This window comes from Triticum aestivum, chromosome 5A (genome assembly GCF_018294505.1).
Source record: "Triticum aestivum cultivar Chinese Spring chromosome 5A, IWGSC CS RefSeq v2.1, whole genome shotgun sequence".
NCBI classification, from domain to species: domain Eukaryota; kingdom Viridiplantae; phylum Streptophyta; class Magnoliopsida; order Poales; family Poaceae; genus Triticum; species Triticum aestivum.
The window spans coordinates 442,851,013-442,871,250 of NC_057806.1; the positions used below are offsets into that span (position 1 = coordinate 442,851,013).

The 20,238-nt window shown below is 44.2% G+C and overlaps 1 protein-coding gene across 1 annotated transcript; it reads right to left on the bottom strand.

Annotated features, from left to right (window-relative positions):
• Positions 1–4,660: 4,660 nt before the first annotated feature.
• Positions 4,661–7,452, bottom strand: LOC123103888 (sugar transport protein 7). Its single transcript, XM_044525585.1, has 3 exons — positions 7,194–7,452; positions 6,206–6,522; positions 4,661–6,118 (listed from the first exon to the last, which is right to left on the bottom strand). The coding sequence occupies exons 1-3, from the start codon at positions 7,333–7,335 to the stop codon at positions 4,991–4,993; spliced, it is 1,587 nt and encodes a 528-aa protein (XP_044381520.1). The 5' UTR covers positions 7,336–7,452; the 3' UTR covers positions 4,661–4,990.
• Positions 7,453–20,238: the final 12,786 nt, after the last annotated feature.

Below are 20,238 nucleotides of genomic sequence, written 5' to 3' on the forward strand. Positions count from 1 at the left end.
AGTTAAGTTACCGATGAACGAAGACGAAAGAGGGGATGCCATCCGGGGCATCCCTAGGCTTAGGCTCTTGGTTGTCCTTGAATATTACCTTGGGGTGCCTTGGGCATCCCCAAGCTTAGGATCTTGCCACTCCTTATTCCATAGTCCATCGAATCTTTACCCAAAACTTGAAAACTTCACAACACAAAACTCAACAGAAAACTCGTAAGCCCCGTTAGTATAAGAAAGCAAATCACCACTTAGGTACTGTCAAGACAAGATTAATAATGTTTCTCACATTATTCCTAATGTACCATATCATTTCTACAATTTATATTAAGCAATATAAGCCATAGAAACTAGAAAACAAGCAAACTATGCATCGAAAACAGAATCTGCGAAAAACAGAACAGTCTGTAGTAGTCTGTAGCTCTCGAATACTTCTGTAACTCCAAAAATCCTGAGAAATTAGGAAGTCCTAGGAAATTTATATATTCATCTACTTTAGTTGGAATTGGTAATTTATCGCTCTCTGGTAAAAATGAAAATTATTTTCGTGAGCGCATACTTTTTGTTTTTATCAGCAAGATCAAACAATAATCACCCAAGAAGATCCTAAAGGCTTTACTTGGCACAAACACTGATTATAACATAAAAAACACAATCATAAGAGAAGCTAGATGAATTATTTATTAGTAAACAGGATCAACAAGCAAAGAACAAAAATAAACTTGGGTTGCCTCCCAACAAGCGCTATCGTTTAACGCCCCTAGCTAGGCATGATGATTTCAATGATGCTCGCATAAAGGATAAGAATTGAAACATAAAGAGAGCATTATGAAGAATATGACTAGCACATTTCAGTCTAACCCACTTCCTATGCATAGGGAGTTTGTGAGCAAACAACTTGTGGTAACAAGAATCAACTTGCATAGGAAGGTAAAACAAGCAAATCTTCAAGATTTTCAACACATAGAGAGGACACTTGATATTATTGCAATTCCTACAAGCATATGTTCCTCCCTCATAATAATTACATGTAGGATCATAAGCAAATTCAACAATATAGCTATCACAAAACATATTCTTAACACGATCCACATGTATGCTAAGTTGACACTCTTCCAAAATAGTGGGATTAACATTAACTAAAGTCATGACCTCTCTAAACCCACTTTCATATTTATCACAATAAGTTTCAACACCCTCCAAAATAGTGGGATCATTACTTCCTAAAGTTGACACTCTTCCAAACCCACTTTCATCAATATAATCATCATAAATAGGAGGCATGCTATCATCAAAATAAATTTGCTCATCAAAACTTGGGGAACAAAAAATATCATCTTCATCAAACATAGCATCCCCAAGCTCGTGGCTTTGCATATCATTAGCATCATGGATATTCAAAGAATTCATACTAACAACATTGCAATCATGCTCATCATCCAAAGATTTAGTGCCAAACATTTTAATACATTCTTCTTCTAACACTTTGGCACAATTATCGGAATTCTTATTTTCACGAAAGACATTAAAAAGATGAAGCATATGAGGCAACCTTAATTCCATTTTTTTGTAGTTTTCATTTATAGACTAAACTAGTGATAAAACAAGAGACTGAAAGACTCGATTGCAAGATCTAAAGACGTTGTTGGGCCTCCAAGTGCAGAGGTTTATAAAGGTTTTTGTAATCTAAAAATATAAGAACAACAAGGTAGCAAGTGGTAAAAGTGAGTGAAAATGGTATTGCAATGCGTTGAAACAAGGCCTATGGTTCATACTTTCACTAGTGCAAGTTCTCTCAACAATAATAACATAATTGGATCATATAACTATCCCTCAACATGCAACAAAGAGTCACTCCAAAGTCACTAATAGAGGAGAACAAACGAAGAGATTATTGTAGGGTACGAAACCACCTCAAAGTAATTCTTTCCGATCAATCCGTTGGGCTATTCCTATAAGTGTCACAAACAACCCTAGAGTTCATAATAAAATAACACCTCAAGACACAAATCAACCAAAACCGTAATGTCACCTAGATACTCCAATGTCACCTCAAGTATCCGTGGGTATGATTATACGATATGCATCACACAATCTCAGATTCATCTATTCAACCAACACAAAGAACTTTAAAGAGTGCCCCAAAGTTTCTACCGGAGAGTCAAGACGAAAACGTGTGCCAACCCCTATGCATAAGTTCACGAGGTCACGGAACTCACAAGTTGATCACCAAAACATACATCAAGTGGCTCACGTGAATATCCCAATGTCACCACAGATAAGCACATGCAAGACATACATCAAGTGTTCTCAAATCCTTAAAGACTCAATCCAATAAGATAACTTCAAAGGGAAAACTCAATTCATCACAAGGAGATAGAGGGGGAGAAACATCATAAGATCCAACTATAATAGCAAAGCTCGTGATACATCAAGATCATGCCAAATCAAGAACACGAGAGAGAGAGAGAGAGAGAGAGAGAGAGAGAGAGATCAAACACATAGCTACTAGTACATAACCTCAGACCCGAGGGTGAACTACTCCCTCCTCGTCATGGAGAGCGCCGGGATGATGAAGATGGCCACCGGAGAGGGATTCCCCCCCCCCTCCGGCAGGTTGCCCAAACGGGTCTAGATTGGTTTTCAGTGGCTACATAGGCTTGCAGCGGCGGAAGTCCCGATCTAGGTTATGTTCTGGAAGTTTGGGTATATATAAGAGATGTTGGCGTCAGGAACAAGTCAGAGGGTCCCTGAGGTGGCCACGAGGTAGGGGGCGCACCCAGGGGGTAGGGCGCGCCCCCCACCCTCGTGGGTGCCTCGGGACTCTTCTGGCCCATCTCCGATACTCCGTGGGCTTCTTCTGGTCCAGAAATAATCTCCATGAAATTTCAAGTCAATTGGACTCCGTTTGGTTTTCCTTTTCTGCGATACTCAAAAACAAGGAAAAAAATAAAAACTGGCACTGGGCTCTAGGTTAATAGGTTAGTCCCAAAAATCATATAAAATAGCATATAAATGCATATAAAACATCCAAGATGGATAATATAATAGCATGAAACAATCAAAAAATTATAGATACGTTGTAGATGTATCATCGTGCTGCTGGAGGACTCGAGCTACTACTTCACCATCGCTCGCTAGATCGAGGAGGTGAAAGCGTCATCAAGTCGTACATGTGTTGAACGCGGAGGTGCCGTCTGTTCGGCACTTGGATCGGGAGTTCGCGGGACGGATCGAGATTGGATCGCGAAGACGTTCGCGGGATGGATCATGATTGGATCGTGAAGACGTTTGACTACATCAACCACGTTTCTTAACGCTTCTGCTCAGCGATCTACAAGGGTATGTAGATCCAATCTCTCCTCTCGTAGATGTTCATCTCCTAGATTGATCTTAGTGAGCGTAGAAATTTTTTTGTTTCCCATGCAACGTTCCCCAACATTGATTAGGGCAATCTTACCAGCCTGAGTATTGTATCTGCCCCTCCAAGGCATGACACGATTGCCTACTTGGGCTATCGCAGGGGCAAAATCTTTTGCCAAAACATTATCAGAGGAGATAGGTAGCCCGAGGTATTTTAGAGGAAAGGAGCCTAAAGAACAGTTCAGTAGTTGAGAGACATGCAGGGCCTCAGCATCGGAAACCCCAGTAACAATCACTTCACTCTTTACGGAATTAATCTTGAGCCCCGACAAGTCTCAAAACAAAGCAGTAAGAACTTAAGGTGGGTAATGCAAGCGTCGTTTAATTTGACCATAATAATCGTGTCATCAGCATATTGGAGGTGAGTGATCCCCTCTGGAATGAGGTGAGAACTGACAGGGGAGATGTGCTCGGCCGCAGCCGCCCTAGATAGGATGTTGGAGAGAGCATCTGCAACGAAATTAAACAAGATAGGGGAAGCCGGATCGCCGTGTCTGAGGCCCATGGAGTTATGGAAGAAATTGCTCACCCTACCATTCACCGACACCGATGTGTGACCAACCGACACCAATTGCATGACCCTATAGACAAAGGCTCCTTCAGAGCCTTTTGCCAGTAGGACTTGCTGTAAAAACTTTCAACTGACCGAGTCATAAGCTTTCTCAAAGTCTAGCTTAAGGATTACCGCTTTTCTACCTTTCTTACGAATGTCATGGATAATTTCGTGAAGACAAAGAACTCCGTCCAGGATGAATCGCCCTTTAACAAAGGCAAACTGATAAGGGAAAAGAGTACGATGTGCAACAGGTGAGAGACGAGAGGCATAGCCTATGACGGGGAACTTCCCAAAGTTATTAATAAGGGCAATAGGTCTGAATTGAGAGATCAGGTCCACGCCCTTAACTTTAGGAATGAGGATGATGACAGCGTAGTTAAGCCTGAAAATATCAACCGTGCCCAAACAGAACCCTTGAATCACAACACAAATAAGAGTAGTTTAAATAACTCTACGAGCGAGAAAAAGGGTCTGGCTGCGGATAAAATACCGTGTCCTTTTAGAGGTCTATGTTTTAGATGCCCTTAGGGCAATGTATAATGTTACTATTTTAGGAGTGCCACGTATAATAAATGTTAAGATGAAAGAGAGAGAAATCATAAAAAAAAACTTGTCTTCTCTTATTTAAGAAATGGTCTCCTAGGACAATATATCTCATCATGTTTTTAAGAATAGCTAGTTATTAAAATAAGATTAAGATATAACTCATCGTAGACATACATTTTTGTCATCTCTAAATTACATGCTTAGTGATCCGTTTTAATAGAATGCACAGATCGGAGTGCTTACCTCCATCGATCGAAAGAGACCGAGAGGGCACAGGTCAAATACACAAACTGGCATCCCGTACAAAATACTGGAGATGACTAACACCACACCAGTACCACTATATATATGTGCATGTGCGTCTCCTTAGGCACGCTAGGACAAATGGTGATCACGCCCTGCGCATGCTATATAAGCGTACGTACGACGCGTGCATGTGCTCCTATCAAAACAGTCGTGGTTCTTTGATAATGATCTTCACTTGTGAACGTTGCAATCAGCTCCTGCAAGAGCACTATCCCCACGGCCGTCACCGGGTCCCCAGCCGTCCTCGAGCGGCATCGTCGGCATTGCCGGCATGATGTTCTTCCAGAATCTATGCTTGCTCCAGAGCAGCACCATCTCCTCAATCGGCACGCCCTTGGTCTCCGGCAGGAAGACATAGACGAAGGCGGTCATGACGGCGATCCAGCCGGCGAAGAAGATGAAGATGGCGTACTTGAAGACGCATAGCAGCGACAGGAACGCCTGCGCGATGACGAAGGTGAAGAAGAGGTTGACGGCCACCGTGATGCTCTGCCCCGCCGAGCGCGTCTCCAGCGGAAAGATCTCGCTCGGTACCGTCCACCCTAGCGGACCCCACGACCACCCGAACGCGAGCATGAAGAGGCAGATCACGAAGACCACCGCGGTCGAGCAGCCCCGCGATAGATGCTTGTCTGAGCCGAACTCCACCCCCAGTATCGCCGCCACGATCACCTGGCAGATGATCATTAGGATGCCGCCGCTGATGAGGAGCTTCCTCCTACCGAGGCGGTCGACGGTGGCGATTGAAATGAGCGTGGAGAACAAGAGTACGGCGCCGGTGAGCATAGACGAGTAGAGGGACCAGCTGGCGCCGAAGCCCATGCTCTGGAACAACACCGGCGCGTAGAACAGGATAGAGTTGATGCCCGTCAGGATCTGAAACGCCGGCATGCACACGGCCATCACCAGCTGCGGCCGGTTGCGCCGCTCGAGGATGTTCCGGAACGGATGCTTGATGGTGTTGGCCAGTTCACTCGCCTCCGCCATGTCCGTGAACTCAGCGTCGACGTCCGTGGTGCCACGGATCAGCTCCAGCACGCGCCGGCCCTCCTCATCGTGCCCGCGCTCGATGAGGCTATTCGGCGTCTCCGGGAGGAGGAACCCGCCCACCGTCATCAACAGCGCCGGTGCTGCCACGAGGCCGAGCGAGAGTCGCCACCCCCACGGCTTGATTTTCTGCGTGCCGTAGTTGATCATGTTCGCCGAGAAGATGCCAAGCGTCGTCGCAAGCTGAAACATCATGTTCAGCCCGCCGCGGAGGTGCGCCGGCGCCATCTCCGACAAGTACAGCGGCACAGCCTATGATGGCATCAACAACTTTGTTGAAGTGGCAGTTCTATAAGCACATGCAATCACCCACTCTCCGTATGTGTGAGCTTACCACACCTGATTACCGAAACCGATGCCGACGCCAAGCATGACGCGGCCGAGGATCAACGTCGTGAGGTCCGCAGCCGCGGCGTTTAGGGCTGCGCCGATGAGGAAGCTGATGCCGCCGCAGATAATACTGGCGCGACGGCCATAGTTCCTTGTCACCGGTGCGGCTGCAAGCGTAGAGACTTGGCCGGAGAGGTAGAGGATGGAGGTGAAGGCGGAGAGGGCCTGGTTGTCGTACTTGCAGTAGTTATTCAGGGTCACCAAGTTCTTTCGCCGGAACACCGCCGGGAAGAACCTCTCGAGGAACGGGTCCATGGTGTTCACTCCTGTTACAATATGCGCAATAAGAGTGAGACACGGAATGACATCAACACATTAAGAAGGAAAGGAAATTTGTTTTATAGCTCAAACCATTTGTCGGATCCATCTCATAGGAGTGAGAGCTGGGGTTTTCACGTTAGTTTATGCATGGAAAAAACCTCATACACATGATCTCTTTACACCATGTGTTGTCGTGCCTTGTGTCTAGAGCGCGTCTATGGTGACTTACATGGACATAACAACTTGTGATGTCAATTGCTGGATCTAGCACTCGCGCTTAAATATATAGCTTGATGTTCATGAAAAAAAATCCATGCAATTATGAAGAGTTTGGGACAGAAATCAAAGTTTCAGGTATCGCACTGGCACTGCAGCGTGTTGTGATACCCCTGCAAGTCGTCTAAAAGCATGCGTTGTGAGTGTCCTTTGCTCCCTCAAAATACTCTCCTTCCTTCCATAGGAGGTCTCCATATGTTTGCAGCTTTCGGCCTCTAAGCAAGGTTAGCATCTTTGCCCACGATATGCTAAAGAAAAAAAAAAGCATCTTTGCCTACGGCACGGCAGAGAAGCAGCCACACTCGTACAACCCAACCCCAAGTGACTCAGCCGAGATTATAAAAAAAAAGGATAGAACGACATGATTGTTCATGCACCTGCTAGGTGGGTGGTTACGTACCGGAGATCCCGATGTCGTAGCCGAAGATGGAACCCCCGATGGCGGCGACGATGCACGCCATGGCGACGGCGAACGTCATGTGGCCCTTGTACTCCGCCGCCCTCTCCTTCTTCACACCCAGCGGAGCCATGCTGCCAGCCATCTCCTGCTCCTCTCCTCTCCTCTCCTGGAATTAAAGTCAAGCTAGGGGTGTGCCTACGTTCAGCCGAAGGAACTGCTCTCTCTACACATAGCATAAGCGATGCGGGCGCTAGCTTTTGTAGCTCCTCAGAGGGGAGCGACGGCAGTGGGGAGTGGCGGGGGCGAGTGACATCGCCATCACATCAGGTGTTCGCGACACGCACGACGCCGACATGGCCTCTAGGCCAGCTCGCGCCGGTCGATCAACGATCGCGCCATCAAGGCACTCAGCGGGAGCGTGTGCACGTGGCGCCGCTCTCTGCGCGCCTCGCGTCGACGTACATTGCCACCCGGATGTCTTTTTTTTTGGATTATGTACATATATATGTAAGGAGTCCCACACCGGGCCCCCAATTTCATCAAAAAATTGAGTGGCTGCACATCACAGCATCCACCACCACCACCAGTACAGGCCAAAAGAATTTCGCTCCATATAGCGATCAGGGGCGGCAAGAACGCTAATAAAGCAAGACCATAACCAGGAGAGAAAAAACGGAAAGTGCATGAATTAGGATGCTGATTGGTTGTTGTCAACAATTGACATGCCAAATGTTGACAAGTATGAAAAATAGGCTACCAAGTGATTTTTGTCAACCTCTAAAATATTGTCAACTTTCGACAACGTTTGATTTTTTATTTTATTTTTCAATAATGCAGCCTTGTCAAATATTGGTATCAAACCAATCAGCCTCTATATATAGTTGTTTCAGAGCCGGGGGTCGCTACACGCTATGATAGCATGGATACACATTCACACGGAACCTCTTAGGGTAGGGAATAGAGTTCAGCGGATGGCTACATCATCATCCTCCTCGACACAAGATTTCAGCCATGTGATCATAGATTGTCAGTCTCTGCGAGAAAGAAATTCAGCCATGCAGTCATATATACATCATCAATCTCCTCGACACAAGATTCCAGCCATGCATTCACCCAAACATCTTATGTGACATCAAGGCCATTTTTGGTGTCCCCTACGGCTAGCGCCTTTATAGCACTTCCCGCAGAGAAAAAAAGGCCTTTGTAGGTCGCCTTGCGGGAGTTTCCGCCCCAAGTGTTCAACAACGGGTGTGGAAATGGAATTACATTAGTATGGTCGCTAGATTTAACACCTAGAACAGATGATTTGTTGTGTTTTTCAAATATAGTCTTGAAAATAGTAGCCCCTATCATGACTACATTGCGATCTCTATCTGTGAAAGTGGGAAACTAGCTGCTAGCTACAAAGATCGGCAAAATTGCTAACCTTCTTGTTAATCCATGAGGAAACACTAGCTAAGTTTTCTCAAAGATTAATGCGGGGGTCTTCCGGAATGTATCCACCATGCCAACCATCATCATGAATTTAGCTAGGTTTTCCAGATTATTATGACACCAAAATATTTAGTTAGGGGTTCAGAAACAACGGAAGCGCTCAAAAAGGGATGGCGTCCCTCCTTATGCTTACTTCGTGAGAAATATGAACGAGCGAAATGTGAGGACCTTGCGGAATGTATCCACCATGCCAACCATCACTAGTAGAAAAAGGGGCTTTCATTCGGGCCTAGCCAGCCCATTAGTCCCGGTTCTTCCACGAACCGGGACCAATGGATGCGTTCGTCCCGGTTCGTGAGCCCAGGGGGCCGGCCGGAGCCTCGTGGGCATTGGTCCCGATTCGTATGGACCCATTTGTCCCGGTTCTAGGCACGAACCGGGACCAATGAGCTCACTCCTGGCCCACAAACATTGGTCCCGGTTCTTGGCTCGAACCGGGACAGAAGGCTGGGCTTTAGTCCCAGTTCCAGCCACGAACCGGGACAAATGAGTTGCCTATATATACCCCATCGCCGGCGAGCAGAGCACTCCACAGTGCTCTGTTTTTGCTGGCCGACGAGGAAGGGCATTTGGGTGCTCTAGCTCACCTCTTATGCATGTGAGGTGTTCGATGAAATGCCCAAGCCACACTAGTTAAGCTTTCTCCTCTTGAAGCTCGACCTCCGAGCTCCATTTTTTCCGAGATTAGTCTAGGTTTAGCGGTCCGTCACGCCCCGTCCTCGTCTTCACCACCGTCGATCGCCCGTGCCGATCTCGTCGCCGGCACCATCGTGGTGAGCCTCTTGTTCTTATCTTCTTTCTGAAAGAAAAAATCTTACTTTAGATAGATACTTGTCTAATTTTCTTACTTTTGACACACATAATTATATATAATGCACGCAGATGAACCGGCAATGGATGTACGGTGACAGACACACCTCCGAGTACATTAAGGGCGTGCGTAAATTTCTCGAAGTGGCTGAGGCAAACAAGCAGAATGGTTTTATGTATTGTCCATGCCCTGATTGTGGGAATACGAGGTCTTACTCTGACAAGAAAATCCTTCACATCCACCTGCTTTATAAGGGTTTCATGTCACACTATAATGTTTGGACGAAGCACGGAGAAATAGGGGTTATGATGGAAGACAGCGAAGAAGAAGAGGACGATGACAACTATGTGCCCCCTTAATATAGTGATGCTGCAACGGGGGAAGCTGAAGATCAAGAGGAACCAGACGATGTGCCCGATGATGATCTCCGCCGGGTCATTGTTGATGCAAGGGAAAAGTGCGAAAGTGAAAAGGAGAAGCTGAAGTTCGATCGCATGTTAGAGGATCACAAAAAATGATTTTACCCCAATTGCGAAGATGGCAACACAAAGCTCGGTACCATACTGGAATTGCTGCAGTGGAAGGCAGAGAATGTTGTGCCTGACAAAGGATTTGAGAAGCTACTGAAAATATTGAAGAAGAAGCTTCCAAAGGATAACGAATTGCCCCATAGTACGTACGCAACAAAGAAGGTCGTATGCCCTCTAGGATTGGAGGTGGAGAAGATACATGCATGCCCTAATGACTGCATCCTCTACCGCGGTGCATACAAGGATTTGAACGCATGCCCGTTATGCGGAGCATTGCGGTATAAGATCAGACGAGATGACCCTGGTGATGTTGAGGGCGATCCTCATAGGATGAGGGTTCCTGCGAAGGTGATGTGGTATGCTCCTATAATACCACGGTTGAAACGACTGTTCAGAAATAAAGAGCATGCCAAGTTGATGCGATGGCACAGTGAGGACCGTAAGAAAGACAGGAAGTTGAGAGCACCCACTGACGGGTCGCAGTGGAGAAAAATCGAGACAAAGTACTGGGCTCAGTTTGCAGGTGACCCAAGGAACGTATGGGTTGATTTAAGCGCGGATGGCATTAATCCTTTCGGGGAGCAGAGCAGCAATCACAGCACCTGGCCCGTGACTTTATGTATGTATAACCTTCCTCCTTGGATGTGCATGAAGCGGAAGTTCATTATGATGTCAATTCTCATCCAAGGCCCTAAGCAACCTGGCAACGACATTGATGTGTACCTAAGGCCATTAGTTGAAGAACTTTTACAGTTATGGAATGGAAACGGTGTACATGCGTGGGATGAGCACAAACAGGTGGAATTTAACCTCCATGTGTTGTTGTTTGTAACCATCAATGATTGGCCCGCTCTCAGTAACCTTTCAGGACAGACAAACAAGGGATACCACGCATGCACGCACTGTTTAGCTGACACCGAAAGTATATACCTGGACAGATGCAGGAAGAATGTGTACCTGGGCCATCGTCGATTTCTCCCGACCAACCACCGATGTCGAAAGAAAGGCAAGCATTTTAAAGGCGAGGCAGATCACCGGAAGAAGCCCGCCATGCGTACCGGTGATCACGTACTTGATATGGTCTCTGATTTACACGTAATATTTGGAAAGGGTCCCGGTGGACTAGTTGTTCCGAATGACGCTAAGGGACGCGCACCCATGTGGAAGAAGAAATCTATATTTTGGGACCTACCTACTGGAAAGAGCTAGAGGTACGCTCTTCAATCAATGTGATGCACGTGACGAAGAACCTTTGCGTTAACCTGTTAGGATTCTTGGGCGTGTATGGGAAGACAAAAGATACACCTGAGGCACGGGAGGACCTGCAACGTTTGCATGAAAAAGACGGCAATGCCTTCAAAGCAGTATGAAGGTCCTGCCAGCTACGCTCTTACCAAAGAAGAGAAGGAAATCTTTTTTGAATGCCTGCTCAGTATGAAGGTCCCGACTGGCTTCTCGTCGAATATAAAGGGAATAATAAATATTCCAGAGAAAAAATTTCAGAACCTAAAGTCTCATGACTACCACGTGATTATGACGCAAATGCTTCCGGTTGCATTGAGGGAGCTTCTACCGGAAAACGTCTGATTAGCCATTGTGAAGCTATGTGCATTCCTCAATGCAATCTCTCAGAAGGTGATCGATCCAGAAATCATACCAAGGCTAAGGAGTGGTGTGGCACAATGTCTTGTCAGTTTCGAGCTGGTGTTCCCACCATCCTTCTTCAATATCATGATGCACGTCCTAGTTCATCTAGTCGACGAGATTGTCATTCTAGGCCCCGTATTTCTACACAATATGTTCCCCTTTGAGAGGTTCATGGGAGTCCTAAAGAAATATGTCCGTAACCGTGCTAGGCCAGAAGGAAGCATCTCCATGGGACATCAAACAGAGGATGTCATTGGGTTTTGTGTTGACTTCATTCCTGGTCTTAAGAAGATAGGTCTCCCTAAATCGCGGTATGATGGGAGACTCGCTAGAAAAGGCACGCTAGAAGCGGACTCAATAATATGCAGGGACGGGCATTCTTGGTCTCAAGCACACTACACAATTCTACAGAACTCTACCTTGGTGACCCCGTATTTCGATGAACACAAGAACAGTCTGCGCTCCAAACACCCGGAGCAGTGTGACGAATGGATTACATGTGAACACATCATGACTTTCAGCAGTTGGTTACAAACACGTCTCAGAGGTGACAACACTGTTTGTGATGAGTTATACTCGTTGTCCAGGGGACCATCTTCGACTGTATTGACTTACAAAGGATACGAGATAAATGGAAATACATTTTACACGATCGCCCAAGATCAAAAGAGCACCAACCAAAACAGCGGTGTCCGCTTTGATGCAGCAACCGAGAGGGGAAATGACACATATTATGATTACATAGTGGACATATGGGAACTTGACTACGGACACGATTTTAAGGTCCCTTTGTTTAAGTGCAAATGGGTCAATCTGTCAGGGAGGCGCGGTACAGATAGACCCACAGTACGAAATGACAACAGTGGATCTGAACAATCTTGGGTACACTGACGAACCGTTCGTCCTAGCCAATGATGTGGCACAGGTTATCTATGTGAAGGACATGTCTATCAAACTGAGAAAAAGAAAAGATAAGGAAGCGAATACATCATACGATGAGCCAAAGCGCCACATAGTTCTTTCAGGAAAAAGGGACATCGTGGGAGTGAAGGGCAAGACAGACATGTCCGAAGATTATGAAAAGTTTCATGAAATTCCTCCCTTCAAAGTCAAGGCTGACCCAAGCATCCTGATAAACGATGAAGATTATCCATGGTTACGGCGCAATAAGCAAAGCACACAAGCGAAGAAAAAATGAAGACTTTCTCTCCACAACTATTATGATGATATCATCCAACTTTCAACCTTTTCCTAGTTCATTTGAAATGCATGTTGTAACAGACGAGTTTCCGTATGAAACCCTGATATCTCGAAACAGATTGTCCGTTTTGTTGAAATGCTTTGAATGTTTTGTTGAAATGCTTTAAATGTTGCATTTTATAAACCTCTAGTATTATTGAAATTAAAATTATAATAAATTAAATTAGTAATTAGAAACAAAATAATATAAACTTTAATAAAATATATAAGTAGAAACAAAATAAAATAAACTTTAATAACATAAATAAAATCTATGAAACTAAAATTATCAAAGTATTTTCTGTTCAAAATATTATAAGCAACCTCTAGTATTATTGAAACTAAAATTACATATAAAATTGATGCAACTAAAATTATCAAAGTATTTTCTGTTCAAAATCATTAAAAGCAAAAAAGAATTTTCATAAAGAACTTTTTTTGTTAAAAACTTTAATAGCAAAATTACATAATAAGTAAGTAATTAGAAACAAAATACAATAAATAAGTTTTTTGTTGTAAGTAGAAACAAAACAAAATAAATAAAGCAAAAAAGAAAACAGGAAAAAAATAAAAAATATGCCACCTACTGGGCCTCAACGACCTGAATACGACTAGAAACCCATCCATGGGCCAGGATTCAGGCCCGCAGAAGGCCCAGTAGGCCTATCAGGCATACCAGTGACAATTAGGCCCAGAAAGCCTGCAATAAAGAGAAGCTCGAGAGCGGTGCGACAGTGGGGCTTATAAACCACTGTGCGCCCCTCTCGGCTAGCGAGGTGGGACTAAACATTTGGGCATGGGCAGAACGAGGCCTTTGTTCCCGGTTGGTTGTACCAACCGAGACTAAAAGGGGGGCATTGGAACCGGTTCGTGGCACCAACCGGTATGAATGTCCCCCTTTGGTGCCGGTTGGTGCCACCAACCGGGACCAAAGGCCGCCGCTTCCCGCCTTTTGGGCTGCCGAAAACTGACCTTTGGTCCCGGTTCGTGGCACCAACCGATACCAACGGGGGGCATTCATACCAGTTGTTGCCACGAACCGGAACCAATGCTCTGGGTATATAAGCAGGGCTTGTGAAAATTTCACAATCAGTTGCCCCCCGCCCTCCGCCGCCCCCCGTCGCCGTCGCCCTTAGCCGCCCCGAGCCGCCCCCCGTCGCCGTCATCGTCGCCCCCCGCCGCCCCCGCCGTCGCCCGCCGCCCCGCCGTCGCCCTCGCCGGCCGCCCCCGGTGTGAGCCCCCTTTTTCTCATATATGTATTAATTTTTTATTTAGATTGTTAGTAGATATCGATTTTAGTTTAGTGCATTTTAGGTTAGTGTAGAGGAAAAAGTAAAATAAGGAAAAGGAAGAAAAGATGAAGAAGCAAAGAAGTAAGAAGAAAAAGAAAAAGAAGCAGGAGAGGAAGAAGGAGAAGAAGAAGGAGAAGAAGAGGAGAGGAAGAAGAAAAATAAAGAGGAGAAGAAGAAAAAATAGAATTCTATTTTTTTTCTTCTTCTTCTCCTCTTTTTTTGTTCTTTTTTTCTTCGATCTTGTCCTCTATTAATCATTTCTTCTTCTCATTTTTTCTTTTTTCGGACACCACGGAGGTGGTTAATTAGTAGTTGAACTAATTAAACTAGTTTATTTATAGTAAATGCTTAATTAGTAGTTGAACTAGTTGATTTAATAAAACTACTTTATTTATAATAAGTGCTTAATTTATTAGTAGTTGGACTAGTTGATTTAATAAAACTACTTTATTTATAATAAGTGCTTAATTTATTAGTAGTTGAACTAGTTGATTTAATAAAACTACTTTATTTATAGTAAGTGCTTAATTTATTAGTAGTTGAACTAGTTGATTTAATAAAACTACTTTATTTATAGTAAGTGCTTAATTTATTAGTAGTTGAACTAGTTGATTTAATAAAACTACTTTATTTTACTATATATAGAAGTACTTTATTTTTAGTAAGTACTACTTTTCTATTTATAGTAAGTGCTTAGTAGTTGAACTACTTGATTTAATAAAACTAGTTTATTTTACTATAGAAGTAGCTTATTTTTAGCAAGAAAATTAATAGAACTACTTTATTGTTTTTAGTTAAAGCAATTATTCCCGCATCGACGTCGACGATGCCTATCCCGCATCCTTGTCGTCGACTCGGCGGAGGAGACCAGCTTGATCATAGGGGCCATGCCCGGGACTGGGCTCCGCTGGGATGGTTTTGGGATGTGCTACCTTCCGGGGGCGTAGGTTGGTGAGGAGCCAGCCCGTCATTGACCCGATCCTTGTTTGGTGGCGGTCGTGTGGGCCAGTGATGGTGCCGAGGCTTCCGGACACCACAGAGGTGGTACGTCACCGTGTCAGCGAGGAGGATGAGCACGTCCATCGCTACATGGTTGCGTTGGAGGGCAGGTTCTTCGAGGATCTCACTGGAGTGATCCTGTGATGGTTCCTTCTCTGTTGGTGTCCACAGCCCGTGCCGATACCCGTCGGGTGCTACGGTTGTAGCTATACTAGCGATGTTATATGTATGATAGTATTCGAGGTGTATTGATAATATTAGACGATGTACGGACGCAAGAGATGATGTAGTTTTGCTTATAATTTAATGCATCCTAATTTGAATACTACTTTATTTTGCGATTTGATTTTGCTTATTGAATGCTCAAATTGAAAAACTACTCCTACTTTGAATGCTAAAATTGGAGAGCAGTATGCAAGGCATATGCATATGATTAGTTGATAGCTTATAGGGTTTTTGTTTTCGCAGAAATCTAGGAGCCCCCCTCCATCATCCCCTCCGTCATCCCCGTCACCGACCCCCTCCGACCTCGAGGTGAGACCACCCAAATCCTTTTTAGAAAGATAATTAAATGATATTTCAGGTTCACTTTAAGTCCGTCGAGTCTCCACCATATATAAGAGGACGAAGAAACCCGACTGTTGTCGTGGGGGTTGTTTCTCCTTCTTCTTCGGGTGCTAGACCTTTGTTATGCACTAGGGGAAGAAGGAGTAACGACCATCACCGACGGTCGCAAATGTCAGAGAGGAATCAGTGAGGGAGAGTTCCACCATATATATATATGAGAGGACAAAGAATCCCGACTGTTGTCATGGGGGTCGTTTCTCCTTCTTCTCCGGGTGCTAGACCTTTGTTATGCACTAGGGGAAGAAGGAGTAACGACCATCACCGACGGTCGCAAATGTCAGAGAGGAATCAGTGAGGGAGAGTTCCACCATATATATATATATATATATATATATATATATATATATATATATATATATATATATATATATATATATATATATATGAGAGGACGAAGAATCTCGACTGTTGTCGTGGGGGTCGCTTCTCCTTCGTTCCTGTGTGCTAGACATTTTGGTGTAATGCACTCGGGGACAAAGTGAAGAGCGACCATCACCGAGAGTTGAATATATACACCACGTGAGATGAGAGTTTTCAAGAAAAGATTCGACAGATCGATAGTCAACCCGTGATGAATAATAATGATCTAATTTAGTTTTTGTAGTACACATATTTAATTGTACAAGTTTAATCTTTGAATTATGAACGTAGGAAATGTCGTCATCGACGAAAGTCTCCCGGGGGAGTGCAGCTGGTGTCACGACGATCGAGGTCTGTGCGACAGGCCTCACCTGGACGATGATCGGCGCTTCAGCATTAAGCTCGAGGAGACCTTCGATGTTGAAACGGTACGCAACGACAACAAGTGTTTCTTCGTAATTAAGCATGACTACAACTATTTCAACGTGTAATTTTCATCTTTTACAATTCGAGTAGCTTATCCCATGCCATGCAAGGCGCTATGTCTTGAAGAGGATGGGTTTTGAAGACCATGAAAGTTTCGAAACAAAGAAAAATCACCTAAGGACTCATCATGATGTGGATTTTGAAGTAAAGTTGTACAATTCTGAGAGCGTAACCCATTTTGGTTGCAAAAAATGGGAAGCACTTTGCAAGATGTATGGTTTTGATGAGGGTATGCTTGTCACCATGGATCTTGGTGATCTTGAAATCGAGCAACACAATATGGACATTTGGGTCCTTGTTGATATGCCTCCAATTCTACCGCTATGTGAGTTTCTCAAACATAGTTATTAGCTAATTTATATTGTTTATTTCAAAATAGTTGACAGCTTATTTCCATTGACAGCTTATTTTCATTATTCAAAGAATGTGCGGGAGATGGTAGACAAAACTCACTACACGGATGGCTCCGAATTAACTTACAAGGAGAAAAATCATCTGGTCGGATTTTGTACTGACATTGAGAATTACAATATCTACAATCAAACTCCTCAACATTATGGTCAATATGTGCCACTAGTGCATGTGTTGAACTATGGTAACTACCATGGAGATACCCTGGTAAGATTTTTTACTATTACGACATCCGTGCATCTTTTGCATACTTCTAAAACTAGTACATCATTGCTAACTATGAAGTTATTACTATGTTTTTCAACAGATAATCCCAGAGAATTGTGTGCCTCATTTGATGTATCAAAAAGGTAGCCTTAATGTTTTGAACATACAGCCAGGTCATCCTATGAATCTCAACTGTCCATACCAGATTTCTAAAAGAAATGGAGACATGCAAATCAAAGGATGGAAAAAATGTATGGACAGTCGTAAGGAGGTTCTTGGAAGCAAAAGGAAGCGAAGCGCAAGAATTGGAGACATGATGATCTCCATTCTCCATAATGGAGAGTCGGGGTCTATATTGTTTTATGCTATTTTATCTTAAAGAGGGTATTTAGGTCCTACCTAATACTGATGATCATGTGCTAAGAACAATTAAGTAGGGTTGGTTCGATGACTATGAGGATGATGATCGTATGACTTGTTATTAATAACGAGTAGAAGTTGTATGATGATGATTAGTAGACTTGTTATTATATATGATGATGCATGATGCGAGCATGAAGAGTTATTATATATCAGCGGGTGAAATGAACATGGATTGGATTGAAGTGAAGGCAACATGCATGTGGTGCATGTCAAAAGTAGTACAATCTAAATTTGATCAAGTTAGGATTAGTATTACTTTTGACATGCACCAAATGTTGCCTCACTTCAATCTAAGTCATGTTTAGGCATAGCAGTAGCAGTAGCACGGAGATAAGAGAGGACACGTCTCTCTATTAGCTATCTATACCAACCTAAATTAACCCCCGAAACCCCTAAACCACCTCCTTTCAAAAAAAAACAGCCCCTGAAATGCTGACGCGTAGAAGTTTATTGGTTCCGGTTGGTGCTACCAACCGGGACCAAAGGCCCTCGTGCCTGAGCTCACCGGAGCGGCCACGTGGAGGCCCATCTGTCCCGGTTAGTATAAGAACCGGGACTAAAAGCCTAGGGCATTAGTAACGACCATTTAGTCCAGGTTCCCCAACCGGGACAGATGGGCCTTATGAACCGGGACAAATGGTCCTTTTTCTACTAGTGCATCATCGCAGGTAAGATTAGGTCGAAAGCTACTTTGTGGGGCTGGCGGAGGCCAAATGTTTGAGTTAATTGATGCCATGAAAGTGAACTCTTGAATGTGTTGTTTCTATACGGCATGTGTACTTCTCTGCAAAACACTTCTTAATTAAAGAATGAAGGCAAAGCGTTTGCCTCCCTTTTTTAAAAAATAGGTGCTCCGGAGTTTTATCATATCAAAAGATTTATGTTCCTTCCATATATTTCTTTAAGTTATCTTATTCTTTGATCCAGATATGATTCCTAATCACCAGCTAGCAGCCAGTAGAAGACCTTGATTCTCAAATGGGTCTTGAGAATCCACGGAAGCTCATACGGAACAGAAAATATTGAAAAGATAATCATACAAGGGATTCACAGAGGATGATAAACCTGATTTAGTTAACCTGGTTTGGTATCTGAATGCAACCAACGAGAGACGGTGGCACAGAATATGTATAACCAGTTTGGATAGCGACCCCTTTGTGTGTAGACATATATTCTTATTTTTGCCGGTTGTGGCTATTTTTATTTTTTTTTACTTTGTTACTGGAGCTTGTTACCTGGAACTTTAATAAATAGAATATATGATTGTGTACATCGTAACAATGCAGAGGCCAGGGATTACCCTCCTATTTAAAAAAAAATTTAACATCCACTTAACTCTGTGAAGCTCATCTGGTCATGCCTTGTAACTCATCCGATATCCACAACCCTGTGTGATTGAGCATGAGTCACGGAGGTAGACGTTTGTAACCTGGGTGTAGATGCGCCTGTTTTTTTAAAGAGTAATTGCAAAATAGTCAAACATTCATGATTATTTTTTGGCAAAAAGGGATCAAGTGTTCTTCTGCAAAAAAAAACACCGAGAAATGACTTTGACGGTAATGTGGGCAAGAAAAAAGCAACATTTTTTTGCGGGTAAAAAAGGCAACACTATAATGAAGTTAATATTCACACTTTTTGTCCTTCAAATTTTCTTTTTTTCCTTTTCTTTTTGCTCAAAAGTCGATGGCAATTATTCTTTTTTTTGCGGGATAAACTTCCATTCTATTCATGTTCAATCATGGTAATACAACAAACACTAGAAATAATAAAAATTACATCCAGATCCGTAGACCACCTAGCAACGACTACAAACACTGAAGCGAGCCGAAGGCGCGCCGCTGTCATCGCCCCTTCCTCGCCGGAGCCGGGCAAACCTTATTGTAGTAGACAGTCAGGAAATCGTCGTGCTAAGACCCCATAGAACCAACGCACCAGAATAGCAACCGCCGGCGATGAAGATTGTAGATAAGAAGGATCCAACCTAAAGACGCACGAACAGAGACGAACGACGAACCGATCCGAGCAAATCTATCAAAGACAAATCCACCAGAGACACACCTCCACACGTTCACCAACAATGCTAGATGCATCACCGGAACGGGGGCTAAGGCCGCGAGACCTTTATTCCATCTTTAGAGAGCCGCCGCCGTCTTGTTTTCCTGAATAGAACACAAATCCTAACAAATCTCGAAAAAAGATCTAAAAACAAAGCCCTCCCACCGGCAAGGGTCGGGATCCACTCCGCCCCCATGGCACTAAGGCCACAGGAGACGGGGCGGACCGGCAACAGCGCCGGCGGGAGGCAGAGAAACCCTAGTTTTTGGGTAGGCGGCGGCTGGCTAGGGCGATATCAACACAGGCGGAGGAGGACCGTCGGTTGGTGGAGAGGACGACAGTTATTCATCCATGAATTTTTTTTATATAAGGGTACAACATAAGGTCGAGTTCAGGTGACTATGCACCCGAGAGCCAAGCCGCATTTTCCGATGAGCCACACGCTATTTTGCTGTCCCGCACCG

Bases quoted from the DNA above. Each gene is read 5' to 3' on its own strand.
- LOC123103888 (XM_044525585.1), bottom strand. From the start codon at position 7,335: ATGGCTGGCAGCATGGCTCCGCTGGGTGTGAAGAAGGAGAGGGCGGCG. The intron at 6,523-7,193 runs GTACGTAACCAC...ATATTGTAACAG, and splicing joins CTACGACATCGGGATCTCCG to GAGTGAACACCATGGACCCG. The intron at 6,119-6,205 runs GTGTGGTAAGCT...ATGCCATCATAG, and splicing joins GCATCGGTTTCGGTAATCAG to GCTGTGCCGCTGTACTTGTC.